The sequence below is a fragment of the Rutidosis leptorrhynchoides genome, chromosome 2 (assembly GCF_046630445.1).
Source record: "Rutidosis leptorrhynchoides isolate AG116_Rl617_1_P2 chromosome 2, CSIRO_AGI_Rlap_v1, whole genome shotgun sequence".
NCBI lineage: Eukaryota > Viridiplantae > Streptophyta > Magnoliopsida > Asterales > Asteraceae > Rutidosis > Rutidosis leptorrhynchoides.
Window position 1 is genome coordinate 432,705,207 of NC_092334.1, and position 27,195 is coordinate 432,732,401.

At 35.6% G+C, this 27,195-nt stretch overlaps 1 protein-coding gene across 1 annotated transcript; it reads left to right on the forward strand.

The window, feature by feature from the left end:
• Positions 1-2,977: 2,977 nt before the first annotated feature.
• Positions 2,978-5,209, forward strand: LOC139892399 (transcription factor PIF7). Its single transcript, XM_071875462.1, has 6 exons — positions 2,978-3,070; positions 3,414-3,873; positions 3,960-4,058; positions 4,160-4,237; positions 4,517-4,846; positions 4,954-5,209. The coding sequence occupies exons 1-6, from the start codon at positions 3,033-3,035 to the stop codon at positions 5,065-5,067; spliced, it is 1,119 nt and encodes a 372-aa protein (XP_071731563.1). The 5' UTR covers positions 2,978-3,032; the 3' UTR covers positions 5,068-5,209.
• The last annotated feature ends 21,986 nt before the right edge of the window (positions 5,210-27,195 follow it).

Genomic DNA, 27,195 nt, shown 5'->3' on the forward strand with positions numbered 1-27,195 from the left:
GTAAATGATATTTTTGGTAAATGAAATGAGTTTAGTTGTGTTCCTCGTTAAATTATCTTTCCAACGATATAATATACATGTTTTGAATGTTTACGGTTCGTTATTTGCGTTTGAATGAATTTTGGTTCGAGACTTAAACATTTGAAACATCCAGGAATCAGCTCCCGTGTAATGTCGCGGCGCGACCCATTTTTTGTCGCGGCGCGGCGATTGCCGTGTTTGGGGGCTGTTCAACTTGACATTTATACGAAAAATTCTAGCTATGCTACGCACCTCCGATTAACATGTAACTTGTTTTAACATGCTTATATATGATTAATTAGCTCAGAAAAATAGTCCGAGCCCCGACCCGATCGTGTTGAATTTTTGTTGACTTTGACTTGACCAAAGTTGACTTTTATTCAAACTTAGCCAATACTTTGTTTAAACCATTCTAGTCTTCTTGTATACTTGATTCTTGCATGAAACTTGACAACTTGATTCACATGCTATATAATCGAGTCGTAATGAGCCATAGGACTAATTGAACAACTTTGACCAACCGTGTTTACCGTTATTGATACTACCTACTTGTTAAGGTCAAGACTAGCATTCGTTCTTGCACACGTTACTTTGTGAAGTATCTTTTTACTCGTGCACTCAAGGTGAGATCATAGTCCCATCTTTTCAACAACTTTTATACTTTTAAATCATGAGATGAGAAACATATACGTATCATACTTTTATGCTTTGAACACAAGTACGAAAACAAACATTTCACAGCGAGTTAGAACAAAAAGCCTTAATTCAATTATCATTAGTTACACTTGTAGGGCGTAAACGGGAACTTATGTTGTGTGGATCCATGCGGGCTTAACGCGCCCTCATTCGGACAGTTCGCTACCGTTAGCGGATGAAATATATTTTCGAGTATAATGTATGTTCTAACACTACGTAACAGGGTACAAAACAGTTAAGTCTTGATAATTGGGTGCTCGCGAACGTACAACAACTTTTGGAATGCAAACGATTTGGATAATCAACTTTATGGAAATATTAAATCTTGTGGTTCAAAAATAAGGTTTACTAATACACCTATGATTTTCAACAAAGTTTTTCGTTGACAGTTTTCTATATGTTTTCTCAGGTCCTTGAACGCTAAGTGGTACATGCTTCCGCACACTATTTTGATACTTGGTTGGATGTCGAGTATACATGCATACATGGAACGTCTTTTGACTTTACTAAATTGTGTCGCATAGGTTTCATTTGTACTTTAAACGTTGTAATGTAACTAGTCGTTGAACTACTTTTGTAAACCATGAAACATCCTCACATTTGAAATAAATGCGACATACTTTTGGTCAAACGTTGTTTTAAAGACGACGCCGTCAATGACGATTTTGTCGGGTCGCTACATGAATTTTACTTTTGATTTTGCTTTTTCGAATTTGGTTGAACAGAAAACTGAATTTAAAACTCAATGCAACTAATAATTATCTATATATTCATTTATAAAACATGAAATTGACACTGTTTATATCCGTCAATTTGAGTTTTCAAACCCCCATTTTTTCGAGTGCATAAATACATAAGTTTTCATAATAATATAACAAGTTCACGTGTGCGCGGATGGTTGACATGCCATTTAACATCCAGACTCCTCAGGTTCGAATCCAAAAATAGTTTGGGCCCAACTTAACCGGCTAGCCCAATCATTTGTATATATAATCTAAATAATTATTATAATCACATAAACCACACTTTGATTTGATTTTCAAATCAAAACACCATAAAAAGGAAAGTCATTTTTCAGCAACATGTAGAGAAATTATTTTTTTCAACCGACACATTGAGAAATCTCCCTACCCATTGTTAGAAAAGGCATTTCTCCATGTATTCGAGAATAAAGAGACTGAACGATATCTAGCTGATTTCAAAATTAAAAATTATCAAAATTTATGATGGTTATTTTAATTAAAATTTTGTATTTTTCATTTTTAATCGATAAGAACATATTTGAATTCGATTTTGATTCAATTTTCGGTTTTGATATCATATGAGTGCTTTAATTCCCTACTAGTGCTATAACTAACTTTCCTAATCGAAGTCAAAATCTTTCATGATGTATCCAGGATTTGGATAAAGAATTTGCTCAGTTTTTGATTTTGCTTATACAATTTTTAAAAATCATACAAATTATCTATGAAACTAAAAACCGAACTAATGAAGAACCCTAATCTACCACTTAACAAAGAGGGTATACTCCATCAGTCCATCACAACCCAACACTGAAATCCCAAATGGGACCACAAAGTTTGCCTACCCACATCCAATTAAAAGCAGAGATTCACATCTTAAATCCAAACTATAGATAGGGTATAGTGTTGGGTGCAAACCCAATCCCACATTGGTTGGGGATAAATGTCAAGATCAACATATAAGTTCATGAGTGTCTCTCTCTACTACCAACTGGTTTTAGAGTAATGTGGGAGCTCATGGCTTATATGTTTGGTGCTTGTTGGGCTATAACCGGTGCTTTCAGTGGTATCAGAGCGGGTTAGCCTAGAATTATGTGGATTAATCGCCCCAGTTAGACAACGATAATGGATCATTGTGTGTGCCTTATATCAAAAGATCTCCCTGATTTGGCCTTGGTCAGGTTGAGAGTTGCGGGTAATGGCCAGTGATATAAGATGAATGGATCATGTGCGGAATATCGTTGAAGGGGAGGCCTGGTGATGTGGTCTTCGGTTTGAGGGGAGGATTGTTGGGTGCAAACCCAATCCCACATTGGTTGGGGATAAATGTCAAGATCAACATATAAGCTCATGAGTGTCTCTCTCTACTACCAATTGGTTTTAGAGTAATGTGGGAGCTCATGGCTTATATGTTTGGTGCTTGTTGGGCTATAACCGGTCCTTTCATATAGCAGAAGAACTATTTATATACAACTCTAAATCAAGTAGGGAATTCCATTTTTAATTATTTGGATTCTGATAACACCAAAGTAAAGCAAAGAACAACTACAAGGAAGATAAAGATCCCTTCACATGCATAAGCAGCAGCATACCCCTCCTATAGTCCCCATGTACTCAATCATTTCCTTTTTCAGGTTAAACCTTTCTTCAGAGTTGCTACACTTAACTTGTACTTTGTGCAATTAAGGTTGTACATTTCTACTCTGGTAAAAGGTCAAACCTTTTTTTTACTTATTCAATTAAAAACCTGTCTTGCAAGTGTGTGCACACACTAGTACTCTACACACCTTTCTTTCTGCTTCTTCCATTTGCAGTGAAAAGAATGGCATTTTCAAGGTTAACATAGTACATAAAAAAAGTTCTATATTAAGCGCCAAAAAAATGATCTTTTTTAGATTTTAAGCAAAGGGTATTTCAGTAATTTACTTACTTTTTATGTGTGTAAATTTTCAGGCTTGGTGACTATGGTGTTGCAGAAATAACATGGGAAAATGGTCAACCAGCCATGCATGGGCTTGGTAGGACTAATGAAACATTAGAATCTATTGTTCATCAAGCTACAACATGTTACAACAAAAGTCAAAATCAAGAAATTGGACTACAAAAAAATCAACTGTCACCAAGAATGCACAATATAATAAGTTCGAATATCGCATCATCAAGCGCGAAAGTAGGCGAAAACACGAGCCAGAGTTATTTGAAGAAACGACCAAGATCATCTATGATTGTTCATGATCAATGTGTAAACAATTTAGGCAATACTAGTTTGCAAGAAGATAATGTTAGCAATAGTCAAACTATTAACTCTAAAGATAATGACACTACAATGATGACATGGCCTTCTTTTGACTCACCTAATCAGAGCTTCAAGAGTCAGAAAACAGATGATGATTCTGCTTGTCAATATGGATCGGTATAAAGATTCGAAATATTTTATGAGAAGTTGAATTTAATATACTAGTTTGAACATTTTTCTTTATTTATTTATTTTATTTGCAGGAAAATCAAGAAGAAGAATGCAGGACTGAGAGTGAAACGGTTCGATCTTATTCAGGTCGGCGAACCAGAGCTGCTGCTATTCATAACCAGTCTGAACGGGTAATTCGCTTATTATTTTCTTATTTTATAGCAAAAAGTATTGAAATTTTTGAAATTCGGATTGATTAATATGATTTTATGTGATTATGATATTGTTTTAGCGACGAAGAGAAAGGATCAACCAAAAGATGAAAGCTTTACAGAAGCTAGTGCCTTATTTGCTAATAAGGTGCAACTTTGTGTTTTCTTGTATAGTTGACTTTTGAAGTCAATCCAACAAATCTCCATATCCGAAATCAAAGCTCAAATTTTAAAAGTTAGTACATGCATCTATCCATATATGTAAAATAGTTTATCATAAGACTGGTTATTAAAAGAATTTCAAACTTTCAAGCGCTTTAGATCATTTTTCAGCTTTGCCATTTAGGCATTTTGACCGCATAAGTCAACATGTACCATGTTTACTCAGACAATTCATTATGAACACTGAAAATTATCAAAATTTGGGAATTGTATAGACAGATAAGGCATCGATGCTGGATGAAGTGATTGATTACTTAAAGAACCTACAAGCACAAGTGCAATTAATGAAGAACATGCAGTTTCAACCACAACAAATGATGATGCCAATACCCCTGCAATTGCAACAACAACAGCAGCAACAACAACAACAGTTTCAGATGTCGATGCTAGCCCACCGAATGGGAATGGGATTCTTTCAAATGGGTATGCCTGGAATCATGTCTCCGCCAGCTCAGCATCCTTTCATGGTCCCACAAACCATGATCAACCCTGGCCATGTAGGCGCCACATCACAAACAATCCACAATCGCCCAAATTTAGCACAAGTATGTCATAATAAAAGGGGACAGTCCAAATTTTACTGTTAATAGTCAAACACCTAGTTTTGAACTTTTTAAGTTGTTACTTATGTTATGAAATCTTTGTTGTGCAGCATATGAACATGGATATCTACAACAACATGGCAGCATTCTATCGGCAACAAGCGAACCATGTAAAGTCAATGGATGGGGACTCATTTCATCCAGACCATGTTCGTCGCGAGTGATAAAAATAAAAGCAGATTTTAGTTACTGTAGTTAAAATATGATCGCAACTAAGATTGTATTAATATGTTGAGCATGTCCGGTATATTCAATTTTTCATAGGATCGATTGTGGTGATTTGTTATCATTTATCAAAGTAGTATATAACAGAAAAAGTATGTTTAAAACAAGATCAACTCAACACCCTACATGTAAAAAAAAAAAGTGATAAGGTTCAGGTTACCAAGGAGTGTGAGTATTTTTACTCTAGTGTACGCAGTCTAACCGGATTAATCCGCGACCCTTTCCAAACCCTTCCCTAATGGTACAAAAGTTGAACCTGAGACCTCTTGCAAAGATCTCAGGCCCCAACCACTCGGCTCTTAGTGGCAGTTAAGAGCCTTCATGTCAAATATAGTATTAAAACTTCCAATTGTTCCAAAAAATTATCCGTGTAGGTTCCTTAACCTACACAGATAGCAAATGCTGCAATTAACTAGTTTGATTTTTTCTTAATTTAGGTTCTTTAACCACTTAACAAAATATTGTTAGTGATTTTAATGTCATCTAAAAATCATATTAGTTACTTTTGATTTACTTGAAAGCAAGTGCTGTCTAATTATGCTTGATAACAATTTTGAAGATTGTGGAGTGCACGTACCGTAAGAGCCAACTCGATAATAGTCGGAGTCAAGTTTGTTGCGCCCCATTCGGGAGGTCTAAGGGGCAGCACCCCCTTGCAGATATCTAAGGGTAACACCCCCTTGCTGGCCCCGCTCCCATGTGAGCGGGCGGGGGTTGAGGGGAAGCCGCAACTCATGGGGTACAGGGCAACTCCCGACCCAAACACTATTCCAAACGAATTTTTGTGCTATATTTCCCGCCAAAATGAAAATGAAGGGTTGTACTTTTCGTTGTAACCGTCAAAAGTAATTGAATCATGAATTCTTTTACTTTGGTTTTTGTTTGTAATAGACACATAAATAACTACCGAAGCTTGGCTTGAGTGGTATGGGGTGGAATTCAATTTGGGGTACTGCCAACCCAGGTTCAATTCCCACTCCAAGCAGGGAGTTTCCAACCTTTGATGGTACTGCCAAAATCAATGCGATTTGGGAAGGTCTCTGGGGGGTTTTCCCAACCTTCGATGGTACTGCCAATATCGTCGCGAATTGGGTTTCTTCCTAACGCTTGTGCGGGTGACAAATGAGAGCATTCGATGTCGATATCGCCGTTCGAAAAAATAGACACAGAAATAAATGAACTCTCTAATATGGAATTTTTTGATTTTGTCGCCAAAACACAAGTCGTCGTTCTTGTCTTATCCTTGTAAAGGTTTCGTGAACCTAGGCATCAATTGGTTGAAATACTTTATAGAAAAAGTGTCACGATTCGAGAATTATCCAGATAATGGTTGAGCAATTTTATTATTTTACTGAAAGCTTAACATTTGTTTGAGCAAAATCAAGAGTATGCAAAACACAAATACTGGTCTATTCTTTACTTTTGGCAAGTTACATTTACCTGCTCATATCAACATAAGGTCACTGTTGTTATTCTGTCAAAACTACTTATTTACTACATTACCCTTTTTTTTTTTTTTTTTTTTTTTTTTTTTGGCGAAGGAGAATATAGGATGCCTTTTAATATTCTACATATTATATTATTACACTTATTGTTTTCTTGATACAGTTACTATTTTATTTCTTGTAGATAGATAAAGACAACCACACAGTGACACAACAATTATAATCTCTTAATTGAAACTAGATCTGGTTGATCACATACCGCTCAGTCAAAGGCTCATTGGTTAACACAATTTGTTGCATATGGAATTCTCTTAAGTATTTATTCAACTGTTTTTACAAAGAACTTTTTCGAGATTGAAGTTAACTAAAAATATGAAGCTAATAAGGAGATGTGTTGAGAAATACATTTTTAGTTAGCTTCATTTCTTGATTGATGAATATAAAAATGTTAGAAAGATAAAACACTTTCTTTTGCTTGTAAATTTGGCCCTCATTTTGACACCTACAATCACTTTTGTACAGGGGCCTTCAAAGTCTTGGAAATAACCTATCATGTAGAACTTATTATATCAGCAGTTTGTTTCATGGAATATATTATGCTTATCCAAAACTACAGTTTCCAGGAAAGGTATGACATTTGATGCACATAGTACAACCCACAAAGCAAGAATAATGATTATGATACAGAGGTGGTGACAATGACCCAAAAGAAAGTCACATTGTAATTAAAATTTTATATATCATGCAATTTATAAGACTTTAAGCCAAAGATAGTGGTTAAAATATGACTTGAAGTGGGGTCAGACCCCTGTGATCCTAGACCACAGCCCTTTTATGGTCCCATATAATTGGATCAATAAGTTATCACCAAAAGATTTGATCTGAGATTTCAGAAGCATGAGCACCTCAAACAGAATGCCAAATTAAATCAAATTAAAAAATATTTAATGTTAATAAATAGAAAAGCCTTTATATGCATGGTAGTAACATGATAGACATGAATAAAGGAATCTCAATATAGTTCTTAAACTCAACACTTTTAACAGTTAAACAAATCTAACTGATTCGGATAACATTTTCGAAAATAGCCATATGTAACAGGCTCTAACCAGTAGTATTCAGAATGGTATTTGAACTCATGATTTTTGGATTTTAGATTAATATTAAAAAAAAGTTACAATAATATGAACAGATGTAACTGAGTAAGATAATGTAAAATAATAGAGAAAATGTTTCACTTTCTATAGAGTTATGAGCTTGTTCCCAACATTTAATCGCACAGGCTGTTTTTCATGTGAAATGATTGGATAAATGTTGTACATTTGTGTTAATGTGTGTTGTCATATAGTAACATTTACTCTACGGATGGACTCCACTTATATTTCAATCATTTTCACTATATGTCTATGTTACTTCCTACAAAAAAACATATCAATTATTTGCTTAAAATAATGGAGTTTATGGCAGATCTATAAATGAATAACAAAGTACCATTTTTTTGCATGTTGAAAGTACAAAACCAAACTATATAGAATTATTCTACTCATTTATATTACTATTTGATTTGATACTTCAACCTCACACCCTACTAGTTGCACTCAATTGGTCATTTGGTATGTTACGTTAGATATTGACTGATGTGTAATTTCGTACTCTAAATTATTAGCTAAATACGTATCACTTATCACACAATACAGGCAACTATAACCAGTTCGTGTAGTAATTAAACAAGTATTTGACCAATTCGTTCCACATAGAGCGGGCAATTAAAAACTTGAACTATTAATTATTCTATGATTTAAAAGGGGAGTTTTGTTGTAAAACTAATTAAACGCGAGAGTTAATTAAATTTAATTCAATAAGAGACAAAGGTATCCATTTAGATTCAATTCTCTAGGCTAGGATTGCTCGTTTAAAACCGTTAATTAAACAATTATGCTAATGCGACACTGTATTTATCTGTCGATTCCTACAGTTTAAGACTAGCCACCTAAGTATAACTGTCGTTAACCTAGAGTTACTAACCAATTCACAATGATATTACTCAAGATTATAGTCTAACTTAGGTTGGTTTGGTGTCCCTTACAACCTCACAATTATTACAACTAATTACAAGCTTAACCGCTATACGATTAATTTTATTATCGGTGTCCCTCATAAAATCTCACGTATTCCTAAATTATTCACGTTCAATAATCTAGTAAAAGCTATTAATCAATTTAACTGTCGTTAGTTAATCAATAACTTCCGTGATCTAACAATCAATAAGCTTTAATAACGATGGATCTTAGTTAGACATAAAATTGTGTAATTAATTGTATTTAACCAAAAGATCGCAATCCATCACCTAGGTTCATGCATCTAAGTGAATACTAAAGATTTAGCTACTCATGGCAAAACAAATAACAAACAAATAAGAAGAATAATTAAACATAAACATAGTATCGAATAAAGAATAAAATATTAAAAGTTAATATAAAGATTAAACTAACCAAACTTGATGTACTAGGTTAAAACCCTTGCAAAATAATGTAGAAAGACAAAGAAATTCGTAACTAAGTTGCTGTAGGCTAAAATTCGGAATAAAAACTGCATGCCCCTCAAATTGGGGTGAAAAACGAGTATTTATAGAAGCAGGGAATAAAACTGGAACCGCCCTACATCGCGTTCCGCGACCAAGTCTATCGCGATACGCGATGAAACGAAACGCGAAAAGGTTGCTTGATACGCGACATTTTGATCAGTCCGCCCTCTTTTCAGTGTCACGTTCTGATGCACTCTACCACGATCCGCGACATAGTGAAACGCGATAAACCTAACCAGAACGCGATGGAAACTGATTTTTCACCCGTTACACTATTTATCTTCAACTCGAACTTCGTTTTGGGGTATATCTTCAATAAAATCCTCAATAATGAACCAATGAACCATATCTTGACCTTTTCTCCAATTTATACTCAAACATCCCAAAATCTTATTCAAAGTCTTCAAAATACCAATAAATGGAACAAGATAACGCCCAAAATATATGTTTAAAAATGGCGTTATCAAAATCCCCTACACTTGAACCTTGCTTGTCCTCAAGCAAGTCAATCTCGAACCAATAACCGCATGTATAGTTTTCAACAAAATTTCGCAAGATTCAAGCCTTCAAGTCAATCATCCACAAGCTCTCGTACTCTTCATCTTTTCACGATTAAGCTTATTCCCTCACAACACAATTTCCCATATTTCTGTCACTTATAAAACAACATACCAAACCATCAAACGCACCCCCCTTCTTCCCCCCATTTTCATTCAATTAAGTGCACATTCAAAAACACATTTCAAAAATAATATCCTAAGTGGTCATTAATGCAAATAACTTTTCACAAAATATTTTTTTTAGGTCATAAATTGAGATGTAAAGACAAATGGGTGAAGAACTCAAACCACAAAAGTTTCAACAACTTCTAATTCTTACTACAACCCTTTCATCTCAAAGCCTAACTTATTTTCACTTAGCTTTCTTTAAAAAATCATATCACTAGGCTTTCAACATCCTTTCTTTCTTTGCATCAAACAACCCTTAAGACTCAACTTTCCAACCTCAATAACTAGTCACCAATAAACATTCATATTCCTACACATCATGTTAAAATAAACACGCATTCTAAGGTTGTTTCTACATATGTGTTGGTTTAATGTGGTAGGTATTACTCGGATAACAATTGGTGTAAAACGGTTACAAATGGTAAAAACAATCTTACGTTATAAGGTTTAGTATTTGTATCATGACCCTTATTCGCATCAAAATAGCCTCCCAACAATATTTAAAGCACTATTGTAAATACCAATACTTCACAATTTAATCAGAGATCCAGTTATAAATAGATTCATACCCGTGTTTATGTAGGAGAAGTCCATTTTAACTTTTTAACTCTCTTGATTTCAGTTCATGCTGATAATTTCTAAATATGCAAGCTATCCAAATAGTGGTCACATCACTTTTATTCAACGTACCCCGCAAAGGTGACCCTCTCTAAGATCTAGCTATACTAGGTTTTTCCCACATCATGAGCCAAAGATGATCACTGCTGCATAAGTATGAGACGAATACATAGAACTAAAACTTCCTAAAGATGATCCCCTAGCCTTGAGATAGTAACGTCCTTGACCCGTGTAGCGAACCTTCAACCAACCAATCCCAAACCGGAAAAAGGTCTTAGGTGGTTAGGTGATCTAGCACCCCAAAGAATCTATCGACTTGAGTCTTAGAAACTACTACTTAAGCTCGGATCTCATAAGCATTTCTTTCTTTTTATTATTATTATTATATATATATATATATATATATATATATATATATATATATATATATATATATATATATATATATATATATATATATATAATTTTTTTATGAACATAAATGCCCTCTATGAATGTCTTCTTCGTCCTCAATTTGTGATTTGCAAAACCCGCAATATATGATGAAGCGGATGAATAATGATGTGATCGATGATGATTGAGGTAGTCTTCAACTCATGACATAGAATAATCCATTCGAACCATAGTCAGCAACAGTCACCCCTTAAAGGGTCCATTGAAGTCAATGATCTGTGATTTTTTTCTCCTTCAAACTTGCATACCTAGCACTTATGAACATAATACTTCTTTAAGAGAGATGAAAAGCCATAAACATAAGATATGAAGCCATTTATATCCTAATCTCCAATTTAACCATTTTCTCGTATTTTATCCTAAAGCCCTAAATACCATTGTTCTTCATTTCTTGATACAAAAAAGTTGCGTTGTCATCTTTGAAACAAATACTAAACAAGATAAATTAAGATTAAATTTTTAACATTTTTAACCAAATTTATCCAACATTTATCCCTTTCCAACTTTCACCTTCCATCAATTGACTTTCCACAAGCACTTATATACTCAAAATTCCTAAGTCATGGTCAAAAGGTCATTCATAATTAACAAACCACTAGCAATTTGTTGAAAACTAATAAACCTCATCGGCCAAAACTAAAAATTCCAAGTCAACTCCTAATTACTACGGGTGCTCTCATGGGTAAACATCTCAATTATAACCTTAAAAAGATTAAAAAAAATTCTGACCACCTAGGCAATTAAAAATTCTATCGCGTTTCGTTTCATCGCGTATCGCGATAGACTTGGTCGCGGAACGCAATAGACTTGGTCCCGGCAGCGGCGTCAAAAAGTTGATGTGTAATTTCGTACTCTAAATTATTAGCTAAATACCTATCACTTATCACACAATACAGGCAACTATAACCAGTTCGTGTAGTAATTAAACAAGTATTTGACCAATTCGTTCCACAGAGAGCAGGCAATTAAAAACTTGAACTATTAATTATTCTATGATTTAAAAGGGGATTTTTGTTGTAAAACTAATTAAACGCGAGAGTTAATTAAATTTAATTCAATAAGAGACAAAGGTATCCACTTAGATTCAATTCTCTAGGCTAGGATTGCTCGTTTAAAACCGTTAATTAAACAATTATGCTAATGCGACACTGTATTTATCTGTCGATTCCTACAGTTTAAGACTAGCCACCTAAGTATAACTGTCGTTAACCTAGAGTTACTAACCAATTCACAATGATATTACTCAAGATTATAGTCTAACTTAGGTTGGTTTGGTGTCCCTTACAACCTCACAATTATTGCAACTAATTTCAAGCTTAACCACTATACGATTAATTTTATTATCTGTGTCCCTCATAAAATCTCACGTATTCCTAAATTATTCACGTTCAATAATCTAGTAAAAGCTATTAATCAATTTAACTGTCGTTAGTTAATCAATAACTTCCGTGATCTAACAATCAATAAGCTTTAATAATGATGGATCTTAGTTAGACATGAAATTGTGTAATTAATTGTATTTAACCAAAAGATCGCAATCCATCACCTAGGTTCATGCATCTAAGTGAATACTAAAGATTTAACTACTCATGGCAAAACAAATAACAAATAAATAAGAAGAATAATTAAACATAAACATAGTATCGAATAAAGAATAAAATATTAAAAGTTAATATAAAGATTAAACTAACCAAACTTGATGTACTAGGTTAAAACCCTTGCAAAATAATGTAGAAAGACAAAGAAATTCGTAACTAAGTTGCTGTAGGCTAAAATTCGGAATAAAAACTGCATGCCCCTCAAATTGGGGTGAAAAACGAGTATTTATAGAAGCAGGGAATAAAACTGGAACCGCCCTACATCGCGTTCCGCGACCAAGTCTATCGCGATACGCGATGAAATGAAACGCGACAAGGTTGCTTGATACGCGACATTTTGATCAGTCCGCCCTCTTTTCAGTGTCACGTTCTGATGCACTCTACCACGATCCGCGACATAGTGAAACGCGATAAACCTAACCAGAACGCGATGGAAACTGATTTTTCACCCGTTACACTATTTATCTTCAACTCGAACCTCGTTTTGGGGTATATCTTCAATAAAATCCTCAATAATGAATCAATGAACCATATCTTGACCTTTTCTCCAATTTAAACTCAAACATCCCAAAATCTTATTCAAAGTCTTCAAAATACCAATAAATGGAACAAGATAACGTCCAAAATATATGTATAAAAATGGCATTATCAAAATCCCCCACACTTGAACCTTGCTTGTCCTTAAGCAAGTCAATCTCGAACCAATAACCGCATGTATAGTCTTCAACAAAATTTCGCAAGATTCAAGCCTTCAAGTCAATCATCCACAAGCTCTTGTACTCTTCATCTTTTCACGATTAAGCTTATTCCCTCACAACACAATTTCCCATATTCCTGTCACTTATAAAACAACATACCAAACCATCAAACGCACCCCCCTTCTTCCCCCTATTTTCATTCAATTAAGTGCACATTCAAAAACACATTTCAAAAATAATATCCTAAGTGGTCATTAATGCAAATAACTTTTCACAAAACATTTTTTTTAGGTCATAAATTGAGATGTAAAGACAAATGGGTGAAGAACTCAAACCACGGAAGTTTCAACAACTTCTAATTCTTACTACAACCCTTTCATCTCAAAGCCTAACTTCTTTTCACTTAGCTTTCCTTAAAAATCATATCACTAGGCTTTCAACATCCTTTCTTTCTTTGCATCAAACAACCCTTAAGACTCAACTTTCCAACCTCAATAACTAGTCACCAATAAACATTCATATTCCTACACATCATGTTAAAATAAACACGCATTCTAAGGTTGTTTCTACATCTGTGTTGGTTTAATGAGGTAGGTATTACTCGGATAACAATTGGTGTAAAACGGTTACAAATGGTAAAAATAATCTTACGTTATAAGGTTTAGTATTTGTATCATGACCCTTATTCGCATCAAAATAGCCTTCCAACAATATTTAAAGCACTATTGTAAATACCAATACTTCACAATTTAATCAGAGATCCAGTTATAAATAGATTCATACCTGTGTTTATGTAGGAGAAGTCCATTTTAACTTTTTAACTCACTTGATTTCAGTCCATGCTGATAATTTCTAAATATGCAAGCTATCCAAATAGTGGTCACATCACTTTTATTCAACGTACCCCGCAAAGGTGACCCTCTCTAAGATATAGCAATACTAGGTTTTTCCCACATCATGAGCCAAAGATGATCACTGCTGCATAAGTATGAGGCGAATACATAGAACTAAAACTTCCTAAAGATGATCACCTAGCCTTGAGATAGTAACGTCCTTGACCCGTGTAGCGAACCTTCAACCAACCAATCCCAAACCGGAAAAAGGTCTTAGGTGGTTAGGTGATCTAGCACCCCAAAGGATCTATCGGCTCGAGTCTTAGAAACTACTACTTAAGCTCGGATCTCATAAGCATTTCTTTCTTTTTTTTATTATTATATATATATATATATATGTGTGTGTGTATATATATATATATATATATATATATATATATATATATATATATATATATATATATATATATATTTTACATGAACATAAATGCCCTCTATGAATGTCTTCTTCGTCCTCAATTTGTGATTTGTAAAACCCGCAATATATGATGAAGCGGATGAATAATGATGTGATCGATGATGATGGAGGTAGTCTTCAACTCATGACATAGAATAATCCATTCGAACCATAGTTAGCAACAGTCACCCCTTAAAGGGTCCATTGAAGTCAAAGATCTGTGATTTTTTTCTCCTTCAAACTTGCATACCTAGCACTTATAAACATAATACTTCTTTAAGAGAGATGAAAAGCCATAAACACAAGATATGAAGCCGTTTATATCCTAATCTCCAATTTAACCATTTTTCTCCTATTTTACCCTAAAGCCCTAAATACCATTGTTCTTCATTTCTTAATACAAATAAGTTGCGTTGTCATCTTTGAAACAAATACTAAATAAGATAAATTAAGATTAAATCTTTAACATTTTTAATCAAATTTATCCAACATTTATCCCTTTCCAACTTTCACCTTCCATCAATTGACTTTCCTCAAGCACTTATATACTCAAAATTCCTAAGTCATGGTCAAAAGGTCATTCATAATTAACAAACCACTAACAATTTGCTTAAAACTAATAAACCTCACCGGCCAAAACCAAAAATTCCAAGTCAAATCCTAATTACTACGGGTGCTCTCATGGGTATACATCTCAATTATTACCTTAAAAAGATTAAAAAAAAAAATTCTGACTACCTTGGTAATTAAAACTTGTAAACATTTCAAAATCCGCGAGAAGTTATCTCTCCCCCACACTTAAGATCATGTAATGCCCTCATTTACATGAAATCAGATAATCAAAAATAAATTCGAGAGGACAAAATAGTGAAAAAGGGAAAAGAAAAGAAAACCCGGATTTTTAGATCCGTAGATCGCGGAAACACGGTGCACGATGGCGCTGAACTTACTGCCAGTATAAGAACATCGGCATCCACTCGATCACCAAAACATCATAATCAAGTAAGGTGCTGAACTTAATGTCAGACTTTGAAAAATTAAAGCATAACCACCGTGGAACCTGAAACGAAAACATACATAACCACAAACCATAACTAATGGGGTGGTACCACCACGGTACCGAAACTCCCCATTTAAAATCCAATGTATTAAGTTTTACGACTAACAATTACAATAATCCTAATTAAGTTACAGTCATCCAAAATAAAAAAACAAGCAAACGAAATTATTAAAACGTTTTTGTTCGTGTCACCACATGATCACCAAGTCATCAACAAACGCCACCAAATACCATACCACCTCATCCAATCACCCGAAATGGAATAACCTGGCCGTGTTCAATAGATATTACTCTTGCTCCTCGAAAAACATTTTCCCCTAACACAACCGCTTCAGTAACAATTCGTTCCATATCCGTTGTATCAATTTCAAAAATTGATGCAATCCTCGTGATAAAGTGACCACCTCTAATCGGACTTCCCGCGGAACGAAGTCCACTACCCTGATGTTTTAAAAAGTAAGTCACTCCATAAGCAACCGAAGTAGGTGTCTTGGTTCGGAATTGGTTCACATACCAAAGGGTCGGTAAAGATACTTTCTCGTTCCCACTTCTTCGATGTGTCATAGTGTGCGAAACCATTCTTGAATTGCACATAGAGCTAGATCCATGATGTTAACACAAGGACAGTTACTCGGGCTCCATTCATAATTGGAACCGATCTCCCCTCAAACTCTTACTGCATCAAATTCACGAGGATCAATCATATAAATCACCCTTTCAGCACCCCAAAGATAATCTCAAAACCCAACTCGTGTGCGTTCTTCTTCGGTATAAATACCCAAACAAGTAGCCAACTAAAATAATGACATGGAGCGGTTAAGCCCACCCAGTCGAAAAGTCATAATTGTTGGATCATCAACGTTTTCAGGGTGAAGGTTCATCACATATGTAGCGTAAAACTCAATAACCAACTCCCGGTAAATGACTTCATGGATACCAAAGAAAGCGACCCAATCATTATACACATCACTTCTCCATTCCAACTGCAAATACCCCATAATTGTAGCATATAAACCTCCTCGTTGTAAAACATTCCAATCGATCACCCGATGTGGTTCAAATTCTTTCCGAATCAATTCTTGAACATCCGCCTTTCTTTGGTTAATAACCTCCGATCGACCATTAAACCTTAAATTCACATGTAAATCTGCTTGAGGAATTGGAGGTTGCGGTTGCACCTCCTGAGCTGCACCGGCTGCATTACCAGAACCAGAAGCATCCCTAGCATTACCACGTCCCCCTGTCTGAAAAACAAACACAATGACAACCAAAAAGATATATCCCAAAGGACATGTTAGCGCTAGCTATAACCTGCATTCTTTCAAAAATACACCTAAGGCACACAATGTCAATGGTCACTTAAAAATATGCCAAAAGTATAAATCATATAAGACCAACAACTATCACGCAATTATGATAGATTTTCTCAACTTTCATAAGTACAAACCATATAACATCATCAATCATCATGTTAATCCTCATAGTTTATAAGCAATTTCAAAACATAGATGTCAAATTAAGTCAACATAAATCAATCCAATAACATCATCTTCTCAACAACATATGTAACTTTAACCAAGTAAATCAACAATCAAAACATGTATTCAAAGCATACATATCATCAGCACATGTTAAACACAATCTAAAAGTCAAACTGAGTCAAACCCAGTCAACCAAGTCAAAATCCCCAATTGCACATGAACCCTAGAAATCAAAATCAAAATCTAAACAATCTAAACATGAATTCATGGCAATTACATTTAGCTAACAACCATACAACACGCAAATCATATCAATTTGACTCACAAAATCAAAACCCCCAATTAATCATACCTATGAATCCTAGAAATCAAAACATGGAATTACAGAACACTAGGCATAATAATCGAAGTAATAATATGTTAAGCATACATAATCTTCAACAAAATCGACCAATAACACATAAAGACACACCCATACTTGTTTTTCACATAAACCCTAGTTAGAATTTAAAATTAAGCAAGAGAAAGAAAGAAAAACAAGCAAGAAGATGTTAGATCATACCCTAGCCATGTTGTTATTGTTGATTAAATGAAGATTCGTGAGAAAATCCGAGTTTAAGTGATGGGTTATGGTGAATTGAGTGCAGAAAAATCGCAAGGAAAAAATTAAGTGGTGGTGATGAAAAGAGCTGGAAAAGGCTCAAATAGCCCGTTCTGCTGTACCCGTCGCGTTTCGCGATAGTGTGTCGCGTTTTGCGACAAATGTGAATAAAACGCGATGAAACAGGTTCAAACGCAACATCTTAAGGGGTACGAGACTGATCAAACCATCGCGTTTTGGTGGTGTCTGTCGCGATCCATGACACGTGTAATTTTTTTTCTTCCAGGTTTTATAATGTTTTTGGATTTTTTCATGGTTTGTCAATTAAAGCAAAGATACACACAACTTACCTAACAAATACAAACTCTACAAAATTGATTTTTTAACGAGTCGTTTTCTCGACTCTTTCCTTCGCTCATGCATCTTCCGGGTAGAAGGTGAGGTCCTCCTTCTCGGTGTTGTCGAATGCTTCATTATACAACTTTAACCGATGACCATTCACCTTAAAGCTTCTCCCCTCTTTATCAAACAATTCTACGTGCCCGACCAGAAAAGCTTTCTTCACTACGAATGGACCGGACCATCGTGACCTAAGCTTTCCGGCGGAGAATTTGAACTTAGATTGAAATAACAAAACTTTATCGCTCGGTTCAAATTCTTTTCTCATCTTCAAACGCGCATCATGCCATAACTTCGTTTTCTCCTTATAAATGCGCGAATTCTCATAAGCATGGTTTCGCAATTCCTCAAGTTCATGAATTTGCAAAAACCGATGTTCCCCCGCTTCATTAAGATCGGTATTACACTGTTTAAGTGCCCAATACGCCTTATGCTCCACTTCAACCGGTAAATGACACGCTTTTCCGTAAATGAGATGGAATGGTGTGGTACCAATGGGCATTTTATTTGCAGTTCGAAATGCCCATAGCGCGTCATTCAACTTCCGGTTCCAAATCTTAGGATTGTTTTCCACCGTTCTTTCAAGAATGCATTTTAGTGCGCGGTTAGTATTCTCAACTTGGCCACTCGTTTGAGGGTGGTAAGCCGTGGAGAAATGGTGGCTTACTCCATACTTTTTAAGCACCTTCTCGAGTAGTTGATTTGTAAAGTGTGTACCGCGATCACTAATCAAGGCCTTTGGAAGCCCGAATCGCGAAAAGAGATTTTTAAGGAAGTCAACGACGACTCTTGCGTCATTAGTAGGCAAATATTTGGCCTCCGCCCACTTTGACACGTAGTCAACCACCACAAGGATGTATTTGCATTTGTTGGATGCGAAAAAAGGTCCCATGAAGTCTATCCCCCAAATGTCAAATATCTCACAAACTTGAATAATTGTTTGGGGCATTTCATCTATTTTGGAGATGTTTCCCGCCCTTTAGCAAGCGTCACAAGTTTTGATAAAGGCACTAGCATCTTTGAAAATGGTAGGCCAATAGAATCCCGAATCGAAGATTTTCTTAGCCGTATAATTAGCTCCAAGATGCCCACCCGTGGGTCCTTGGTGACAATGCTCAAGAATTTGTTGAGCTTCCTTCCCATAAACACAACGACAAATCACTTGATCCACCCCTATTCGAAAAATGTGTAGGGCATCCCAAAAGTAAAACTTAATATCCGCAAAGAATTTCTTCTTTTGTTGGTAAGTTAAACCTTTGGAAAGAATGCCCGCGGCTAGATAATTAGCATTTTCGGTGAACCAAGGATTTTCATATTCAATTTCAATACCCATAAGGGACTCATCGGGGAATGTATCATGAATGTCCGATTCATCGAGTTCCTCTAGGTTTGGATTTTCAAGACGAGATAAATGATCCGCGGCTAAATTTTTGGCACCCTTTTTATCCTTAATCTCGATGTCAAATTCTTGGAGGAGAAGAATCCAATGAATGAGTCTAGGCTTAGCATCTTGTTTGGAGAACAAATACTTAAGGGCCGAATGATCGGTGAAAATGACCATTTTAGACAACACCAAATATGACCTAAATTTATCAAACGCAAAGACGACCGCAAGGAGTTCCTTTTCCGTGGTGGTATAATTTAATTGAGCCCCCGTAAGTGTCTTACTCGCGTAGTAAATAGATTTAAAGTGATTAACGTGGCTTTGACCTAAAACCGCGCCTAGCGCGAAATCACTAGCGTTCGAAAGGATGTGACCAATCGGGAGATACCATGATAGGAGCGTGTGTGAGCTTCTCTTTTAAGAAGTTGAAGGCATTCTCGCACTCGATATTGAAGTCGAATGGAACGTCCTTCTCAAGGAGTTTGGTCAATGGTCGGGCAATCTTAGAAAAGTCCTTGATGAACCTTCTATAGAATCATGCGTGACCAAGAAAGCTACGATTGGCTTTAACATTTGTAGGTTTAGGAAGGCCCGAAATAACATCAATTTTGGCCTTATCAACCTCAATACCTACATGAGAAATTTTGTGCCCTAAGACAATGCCTTCCTTCACCATGAAGTGGCATTTTTCCCAATTGAGAACAAGGTTTGATTCCTTACACCTTTTTAGCACTTTTTCAAGATTAGCAAGACACGCGTCGAAAGAGTCTCCAAAGATGGAAAAATCGTCCATGAAAACTTCCATGAATTCCTCGATCATGTCATGAAAGATGGCGACCATACACCTTTGGAAGGTGCTCAGGGCATTGCATAGCCCGAATGGCATTCTCCGATAAGCAAAGGTAATGAATGGACAAGTAAATGTGGTTTTATCTTGGTCCTTCGGATCGATGGGGATTTGGAAGTAGCCTGAAAATCCATCTAAGAAGCAGTAGAACTCCCTTCCCGCCAAACGCTCAAGCATTTGATCGATAAATGGAAGCGGGAAGTTATCCTTCCTAGTGGCACCGTTACAAACTCTCCACCCCGTGACGGTACGAGTAGGAACAAGTTCGTTCCTCTCGTTGAGAACAACAGTCGTGCCCCCCTTTTTGGGCACTACTTGAACAGGGCTTACCCACGGGCTGTCCGAGATGGGATAAATTAATCCGGCATCGAGCAATTTAACCACCTCCTTTTTTACAACCTCTTTCATATTCGGGTTTAGACGTTGTTGCCTTTGTACTACATGTTTAAAATCATCTTCCATTAGGATTCGATGAGTACAAAAGTCAGGATTGATGCCCGGTATGTCTGAGGTTTTCCAAGCTATTGCCCTTTTGTGGGATTTAAGAACAAAAACCAACCGACCCTTTTGGTCGTCGGTAAGTGTAGAAGGAATAATAGCTGGCAATTAGGACGTACCTTGAAGATAAGCATATTTCATGTGAGGTGGAAGCTCCTTAAGCTCCAAGGTGGGCGGTTCTTCGAGAGATGTTTTAATACAGAATTCATTTTTCAACCGGATAGTTTCAAATGATTCCGATTCTTTAAGCTCATCCTCTTTAAGCAATTCCTCCAACTCAACTTCCTGGTCAAAGTCACCGTTGACTTCACCCATCAAGATTACATCCGACGTGTCTACACTTAATAACTCCTGCAAATCATGCTCAACACAATCGTCAATAACATCAATAGCAAAACAATCATCATCGGTTGAAATAGGGTGTCTCATGGCTTTATTTATGTGACAAATGACCCTCTCATTCCCAACACCTAAGCTAAGTTGTTCTTTTTGAACGTGGATGATAGCATCCGCAGTGTTGAGGAATGGTCGACCTAAAATAATGGGTGTAATGACCCGCACTTTTTCGATCGTTCTATACTTATAAGATTAATATTTACATAAATTAAACCTTACCAACATGATAAGCAATCCAAATTGTTGAGATTTATGTTTTCGAAAAGAGTTTTACACAACGTTTAACCGTCTAGTTTGACCGATGATATCACGAACTATATAATATATGATAATTATACGTTTGTGTATATATATGTATATATACATATTTAACATGATCTAAGGATGTTTTAATACCTCATTTTGTATTAATAACAATAAGTTATAAGTATATTTTGAAACTACTAACTTAAGTTTTTAAAACGATAACCATACGTAACGTTATTTGACATAAATACTTATGACCTATAATGTTTATACATATATCGTATAAGTAATGTATTTAATCACTTTTTAAGGACTTAAATACATAAAACAATATAAGTGTATTCACAAAAGATAGCTATATTTGAATTCTCATTCCATTTTTCACAAGATTTCTATACGTATATCTACGGTATATGTACCCGTATCATACCTAGCTTCTATACGTATTTACTATTGGTATATACACATCAAATCACCACCTAACCAGCCCTTGTTACTACCCTAGGTATAAGGTAATTAGAATTTGGAAGCTTGTTGACTAATTACATAAAATAACAAACTAAAAATCTTATCATGTTCTCCATGATACACGTTTTTTTAAGGCTATAAGGATCACCATTTCTAGTTCAATTTCTAACCTCATTTCTTAGTTAAACACACACTCTTTCATAACCCTTAGACACCTTAAGCAATTCAGTAAGTTACCATGAAGATCTAGCCATAAAAACATCACTTAATCACCATAAGAAAACCCTTACAAAAACACTTCAAGAATCCTTCCAAGAACACAAGTTTACTTCCAACCTTTTGATCCAACTCCACCACTCTTTTGGTTCTAGGTTTTTACTCCTCTTTTACAGAAATCTTGTCCAAGTAACTTGAGATAGTAACTTTGTTCATAACCTTATTCGATTCATATATATATAGCTATCTTATTTTATGGTATAAAATTTTAACAACAAGAACATAGTTTGAATGTTTTCAAACTTATTTGCAAACTAAATAGATCCTTCTAACTTAACTTTTAAAATACTTCAAGACCTGTAATATATCATAAATATATGCTAACTTAACAAGGTAAAACTTGGTTTTTCAAAGAACACCTTAAAAACTGAATTTACGACGTCGGAGTGCAACCGGTGGCTGTTTTGGGTTGGATAATTAAAAACCATCTTGAACTTGGAATTGGAGGTTTATATTCTGGAAAAATGATATTTCTTATGAATATGTTAACACATAAAAATTTCATGATTTAACTCAAAGTATAAGTATTTTTTAGAAAAATAATCATTTAAGGTTGTTTACATGATGGAAAATGATTAACTTCATAAGTTTCACCAAAGTTTGACCTATGACCTGTGATTTCGAATACAAACTAAGGTGTTTACAGTTCATATTCTTAAAGAGGGACTCGATCCAAGGAAGTGGCAAGTTGAACCAACGAAAACGGAGTTGTAACGAAGAAACTATGACCAAAACAAAATCGGATATCCAAAACTAGTTTAGCCACGAAAATAATTGGAAAAAAATTAAATAAATCACATCTTTCTAAAATAACATGATATTTTATATATATGTACTCCTAATTTAATTTTATATATTTCAGGATCACCCGTAAACAATACGAGAAGATTAATCATAAGATCCCATGATTGTACGCAACACGTCATTTGACAACACCGGTACTTTATGTACGCAACACGTCATTTGACAACACCGGTACCGTGGGTCAAGATTAATCCCGACCAATACGAATACGATGGGGTTTTATTTATTTCGAGGGGGGGTTTTATTTATTTATTAAACACCTAAATATGAACCATTAAAATTGAATTGCTAACTACGGACTAAGAAGACATTAAAAGTATTATAAGTATATATATGTGACGATTGTTTAAAATGAAAATATATTGATATATTATATATGGATAGGTTCGTGATATCAATCGGAGACCAAGTTAAAATATATATATCTTCAAGGCAAAAGTGAGTATATAGTCCCACTTTTAAACTCTAAGTATTTCGGGATGAGAATACATGTATTTTATGTTTTACGTTATGGACACAAGTAACTGAAAAATATATTCTACGTTGAGTTGTACCACTGGCATACTTCCCTGTAGCTTGGTAACTATTATTTACAGCGGTATTGTAAACGCGAATCCTGTTGATAGATCTATATGGCCTGACAACCCCAACCGGACTGGACGACCAGTATTCAACGGTTGCACAGTACTTCGTTTCGTGACTACACTTGGTACGGTGTAGTAAGATTTCATAATAAAGGGAATATGCGACGTGATTAAATGTTAAGTATGGTTACCAAGTGCTCAACCACTTAGAATATTTTTATTAAAATGTTTACATATGAAATCTTGTGGTCTATATTTATATTGTTGCCGGCATTAAACCTATATCTCACCAACTTTATGTTGACGTTTTAAACATGTCTATTCTCAGGTGATAACTAAAAGCTTCCGCTGCAATATGTTGAATTTAAGCAAGATCTTGAGTATGCATATTTGTGTCAAAAATAAAACTGCATATCCGAGGAATTGTAATGTAAAATATGCTAGAAATCGTATTGTTATCATCACATGTAAAGTTTGTAAGTCTAAGATTATCGCTAAACGATAATCATCTTTATATTGTCTAAAGCTTGTATTAACATAAGAGTTATGGTTTGTAATGTAAAATAAATGCAGTTGTTCTTTTAAAAATGTCGCATATAGAGGTCAATACCTCGCAATGAAATCATACGTTATCTAACTCGTTCTTATGGTTAAGGACGGGTTATGACAATGGGAACCTTAGTGTCATCTCTCATCTTTAAGATCACGAAATCAATTGGGAATACAAGTGACTCAACCTTTACCAATATGTCCTCGGCTATTCCAATGGGGGTATCAAAAGAGTGGTTCGCTAAGCGAATCCCCATTCTTGTAGGTTTCAAGTCTCCTAGGCCGATTTTAAGATATAACGAATATGGCATAAGGTTAACACTAGCACCTAAGTCGGAAAGTGCATCGTACACTTCCGAATTACCCATAACACAAGGGGTAAGAAAACTACCCGGGTCTCCCAATTTTGGAGGCATCTTGCTCTTTTTCAATATGGCCGAACATTCCCTATGGAGGAATGCGGCGGATACCTCATGGTACTTACCTTTCTTGGAGATAAGATCTTTGAGGAACTTCCCATAGTTAGGCATCCCCTGGAGTACTTCCGCGAGTGGCATGTTCACGCTAATCTGTTTAATCATGTTTGCAAATTTTTGATATTGACTAGCGAGCTTATCCTTTTTCAACGCTTTCGGGTAAGGAATTGGCGCTTTGAACTCCTTAAACTGCGATGATTTAGTTATGATCTCCGGCGGATCATCTTGCTTTTGCCTTCATCAGTCGGCTTGTCACTCTTAGGCTCATCCTCCTTTAGCTCCTCATTGGTAGGTACCTGCAAAACATTAGGAGAAACAACAGGAGGAGACTTCGGAGTCTCCTTGTTAATAACCAAACCACTTCGAGTGGTTATAGCATTCACGTGCTCATTTCTAGCTGGCCCTTTGTTGTTCGGATTAGACTGCATATTCGATGGGAGAGCACCCGGTGGTCTCTCCGATAAAGATTGAGCAATACGCCCCACATCCCATTCCAAGTTCTGAATCGAGGCCTACTGATTTCTAACTTCCAGCTTTGTAGATTCACTATCTTACCTCAAAGCAGTGATACTCTCGTCCGTTTTCATGATAAAACCCCTTAGCAAATCTTCCAACGGAGGTATCTTATTTTTTGGCTGCTGAACTGGTGGCATAGGCTGCTGAAAATTTCTAGGCAATGCTTGTTGATTTCTGTTATTAAACCCAGGTGGCCTATACGGATATACCTTCTAATTACCTTGATAAACCTGATTACCACTCTGATAATTGTTAGCACCCGTATTATTCGTTTGGTTGAAAAATTGTCTCCCACCCGGAAATTCACTAAGAGCAAAATCACCCTTCTTGACATAACCCAGATAATTAGCCTGTTCCTCCATTGACGCTTGATCACAATCTTTCGTCAGATGCGGTCCTTGACATAATTCACAACCAACTTTCATAGCATGCATCTCTTTAGTCATGGACTCCATCTGTCTCTTAACAGTAGCAAGTTGAGCTTTAACTGAAGTAAGCTCGTCACTAGTTTCGGTACTAGCAACATGAGAAGATCGAGAGACATCCAATTCTTGATGCCAATCGTATGAATGCGTAGCTGTTTCGGAGATGATTTCATAAGATTCATCCGGAGTCTTTTTCATCAAAGAACCACCTGCAGCAATATCTATTTCTTTCCTCGTCGGCACATTAACACCTTTATAGAAGATCTGGACCTTATTGAAGTTGTTCAACCCGTGTTGAGGATAATTACGTAACATCTTACCAAACCGTGTCCATGCATCATAAAGTGTCTCATGTGGCTTTTGAGTGAAGTGATTAATGTCACTTTGCAATTGAGCAGCCTTAGAAGCTGGAAAGAAACGCAACAGAAACTTATCTTCCATCGTAGTCCAACTATCAATATCACCTTCGGGCAATAATTCTAACCAGTCCTTGGCGTCTTTTTTTTAAAGACCAAGGAAAAACCCTCAAATAGATAACTATATCTTCGACATTCGCAATCTTGAACAAATTACAATTACTCTTAAAATTCCAAAGATGCTCGAATGCATCCTCTTTCGGTGTACCCCTGAACTGACATTGATGAGTTATCATGTTAAGAATCTTCCCCTTGACCTCAAAATCTGTGTTGACTGTCGGTTGTCTAATGGCATGTCCATTTCCAGCCATCGTGGCTTTCATTAAAGCTTCCATGAATTGACCTTGCCCTGGTTCACCCATTGTATCTTCTTCCTTCTTGATATATTCGAAACCCGGAATATAAAAAGGTAATTCAGCGAAACCTTCGTCGATTTCCTGTTCAACTTTAGCTTTGCTGCGTGTATGGTAAACTCTAGACGGTTCCAGAGTTATTAGTACCTAACCTGTGATCACACCATAGCAAACAATCCTTGTAAATCCGAAAAATAACAGAAAAGTAACTTTTGCAAGAATAAAATTCTTACAAAAGGATCGAATAACTAAATTGACTGATGTGTAATTTCGTACTCTAAATTATTAGCTAAATACCTATCACTTATCACACAATACAGGCAACTATAACCAGTTTGTGTAGTAATTAAACAAGTATTTGACCAATTCGTTCCACAGAGAGCAGGCAATTAAAAACTTGAACTATTAATTATTCTATGATTTAAAAGGGGAGTTTTGTTGTAAAACTAATTAAACACGAGAGTTAATTAAATTTAATTCAATAAGAGACAAAGGTATCCACTTAGATTCAATTCTCTAGGCTAGGATTGCTCATTTAAAACCGTTAGTTAAAAAATTATGCTAATGCGACACTGTATTTATCTGCCGATTCCTACAGTTTAAGACTAGCCACCTAAGTATAACTGTCGTTAACCTAGAGTTACTAACCAATTCACAATGATATTACTCAAGATTATAGTCTAACTTAGGTTGGTTTTGTGTCCCTTACAACCTCACAATTATTGCAACTAATTTCAAGCTTAACCACTATACGATTAATTTTATTATCGGTGTCCCTCATAAAATCTCACGTATTCCTAAATTATTCATATTCAATAATCTAGTAAAAGCTATTAATCAATTTAACTGTCGTTAGTTAATCAATAACTTTCGT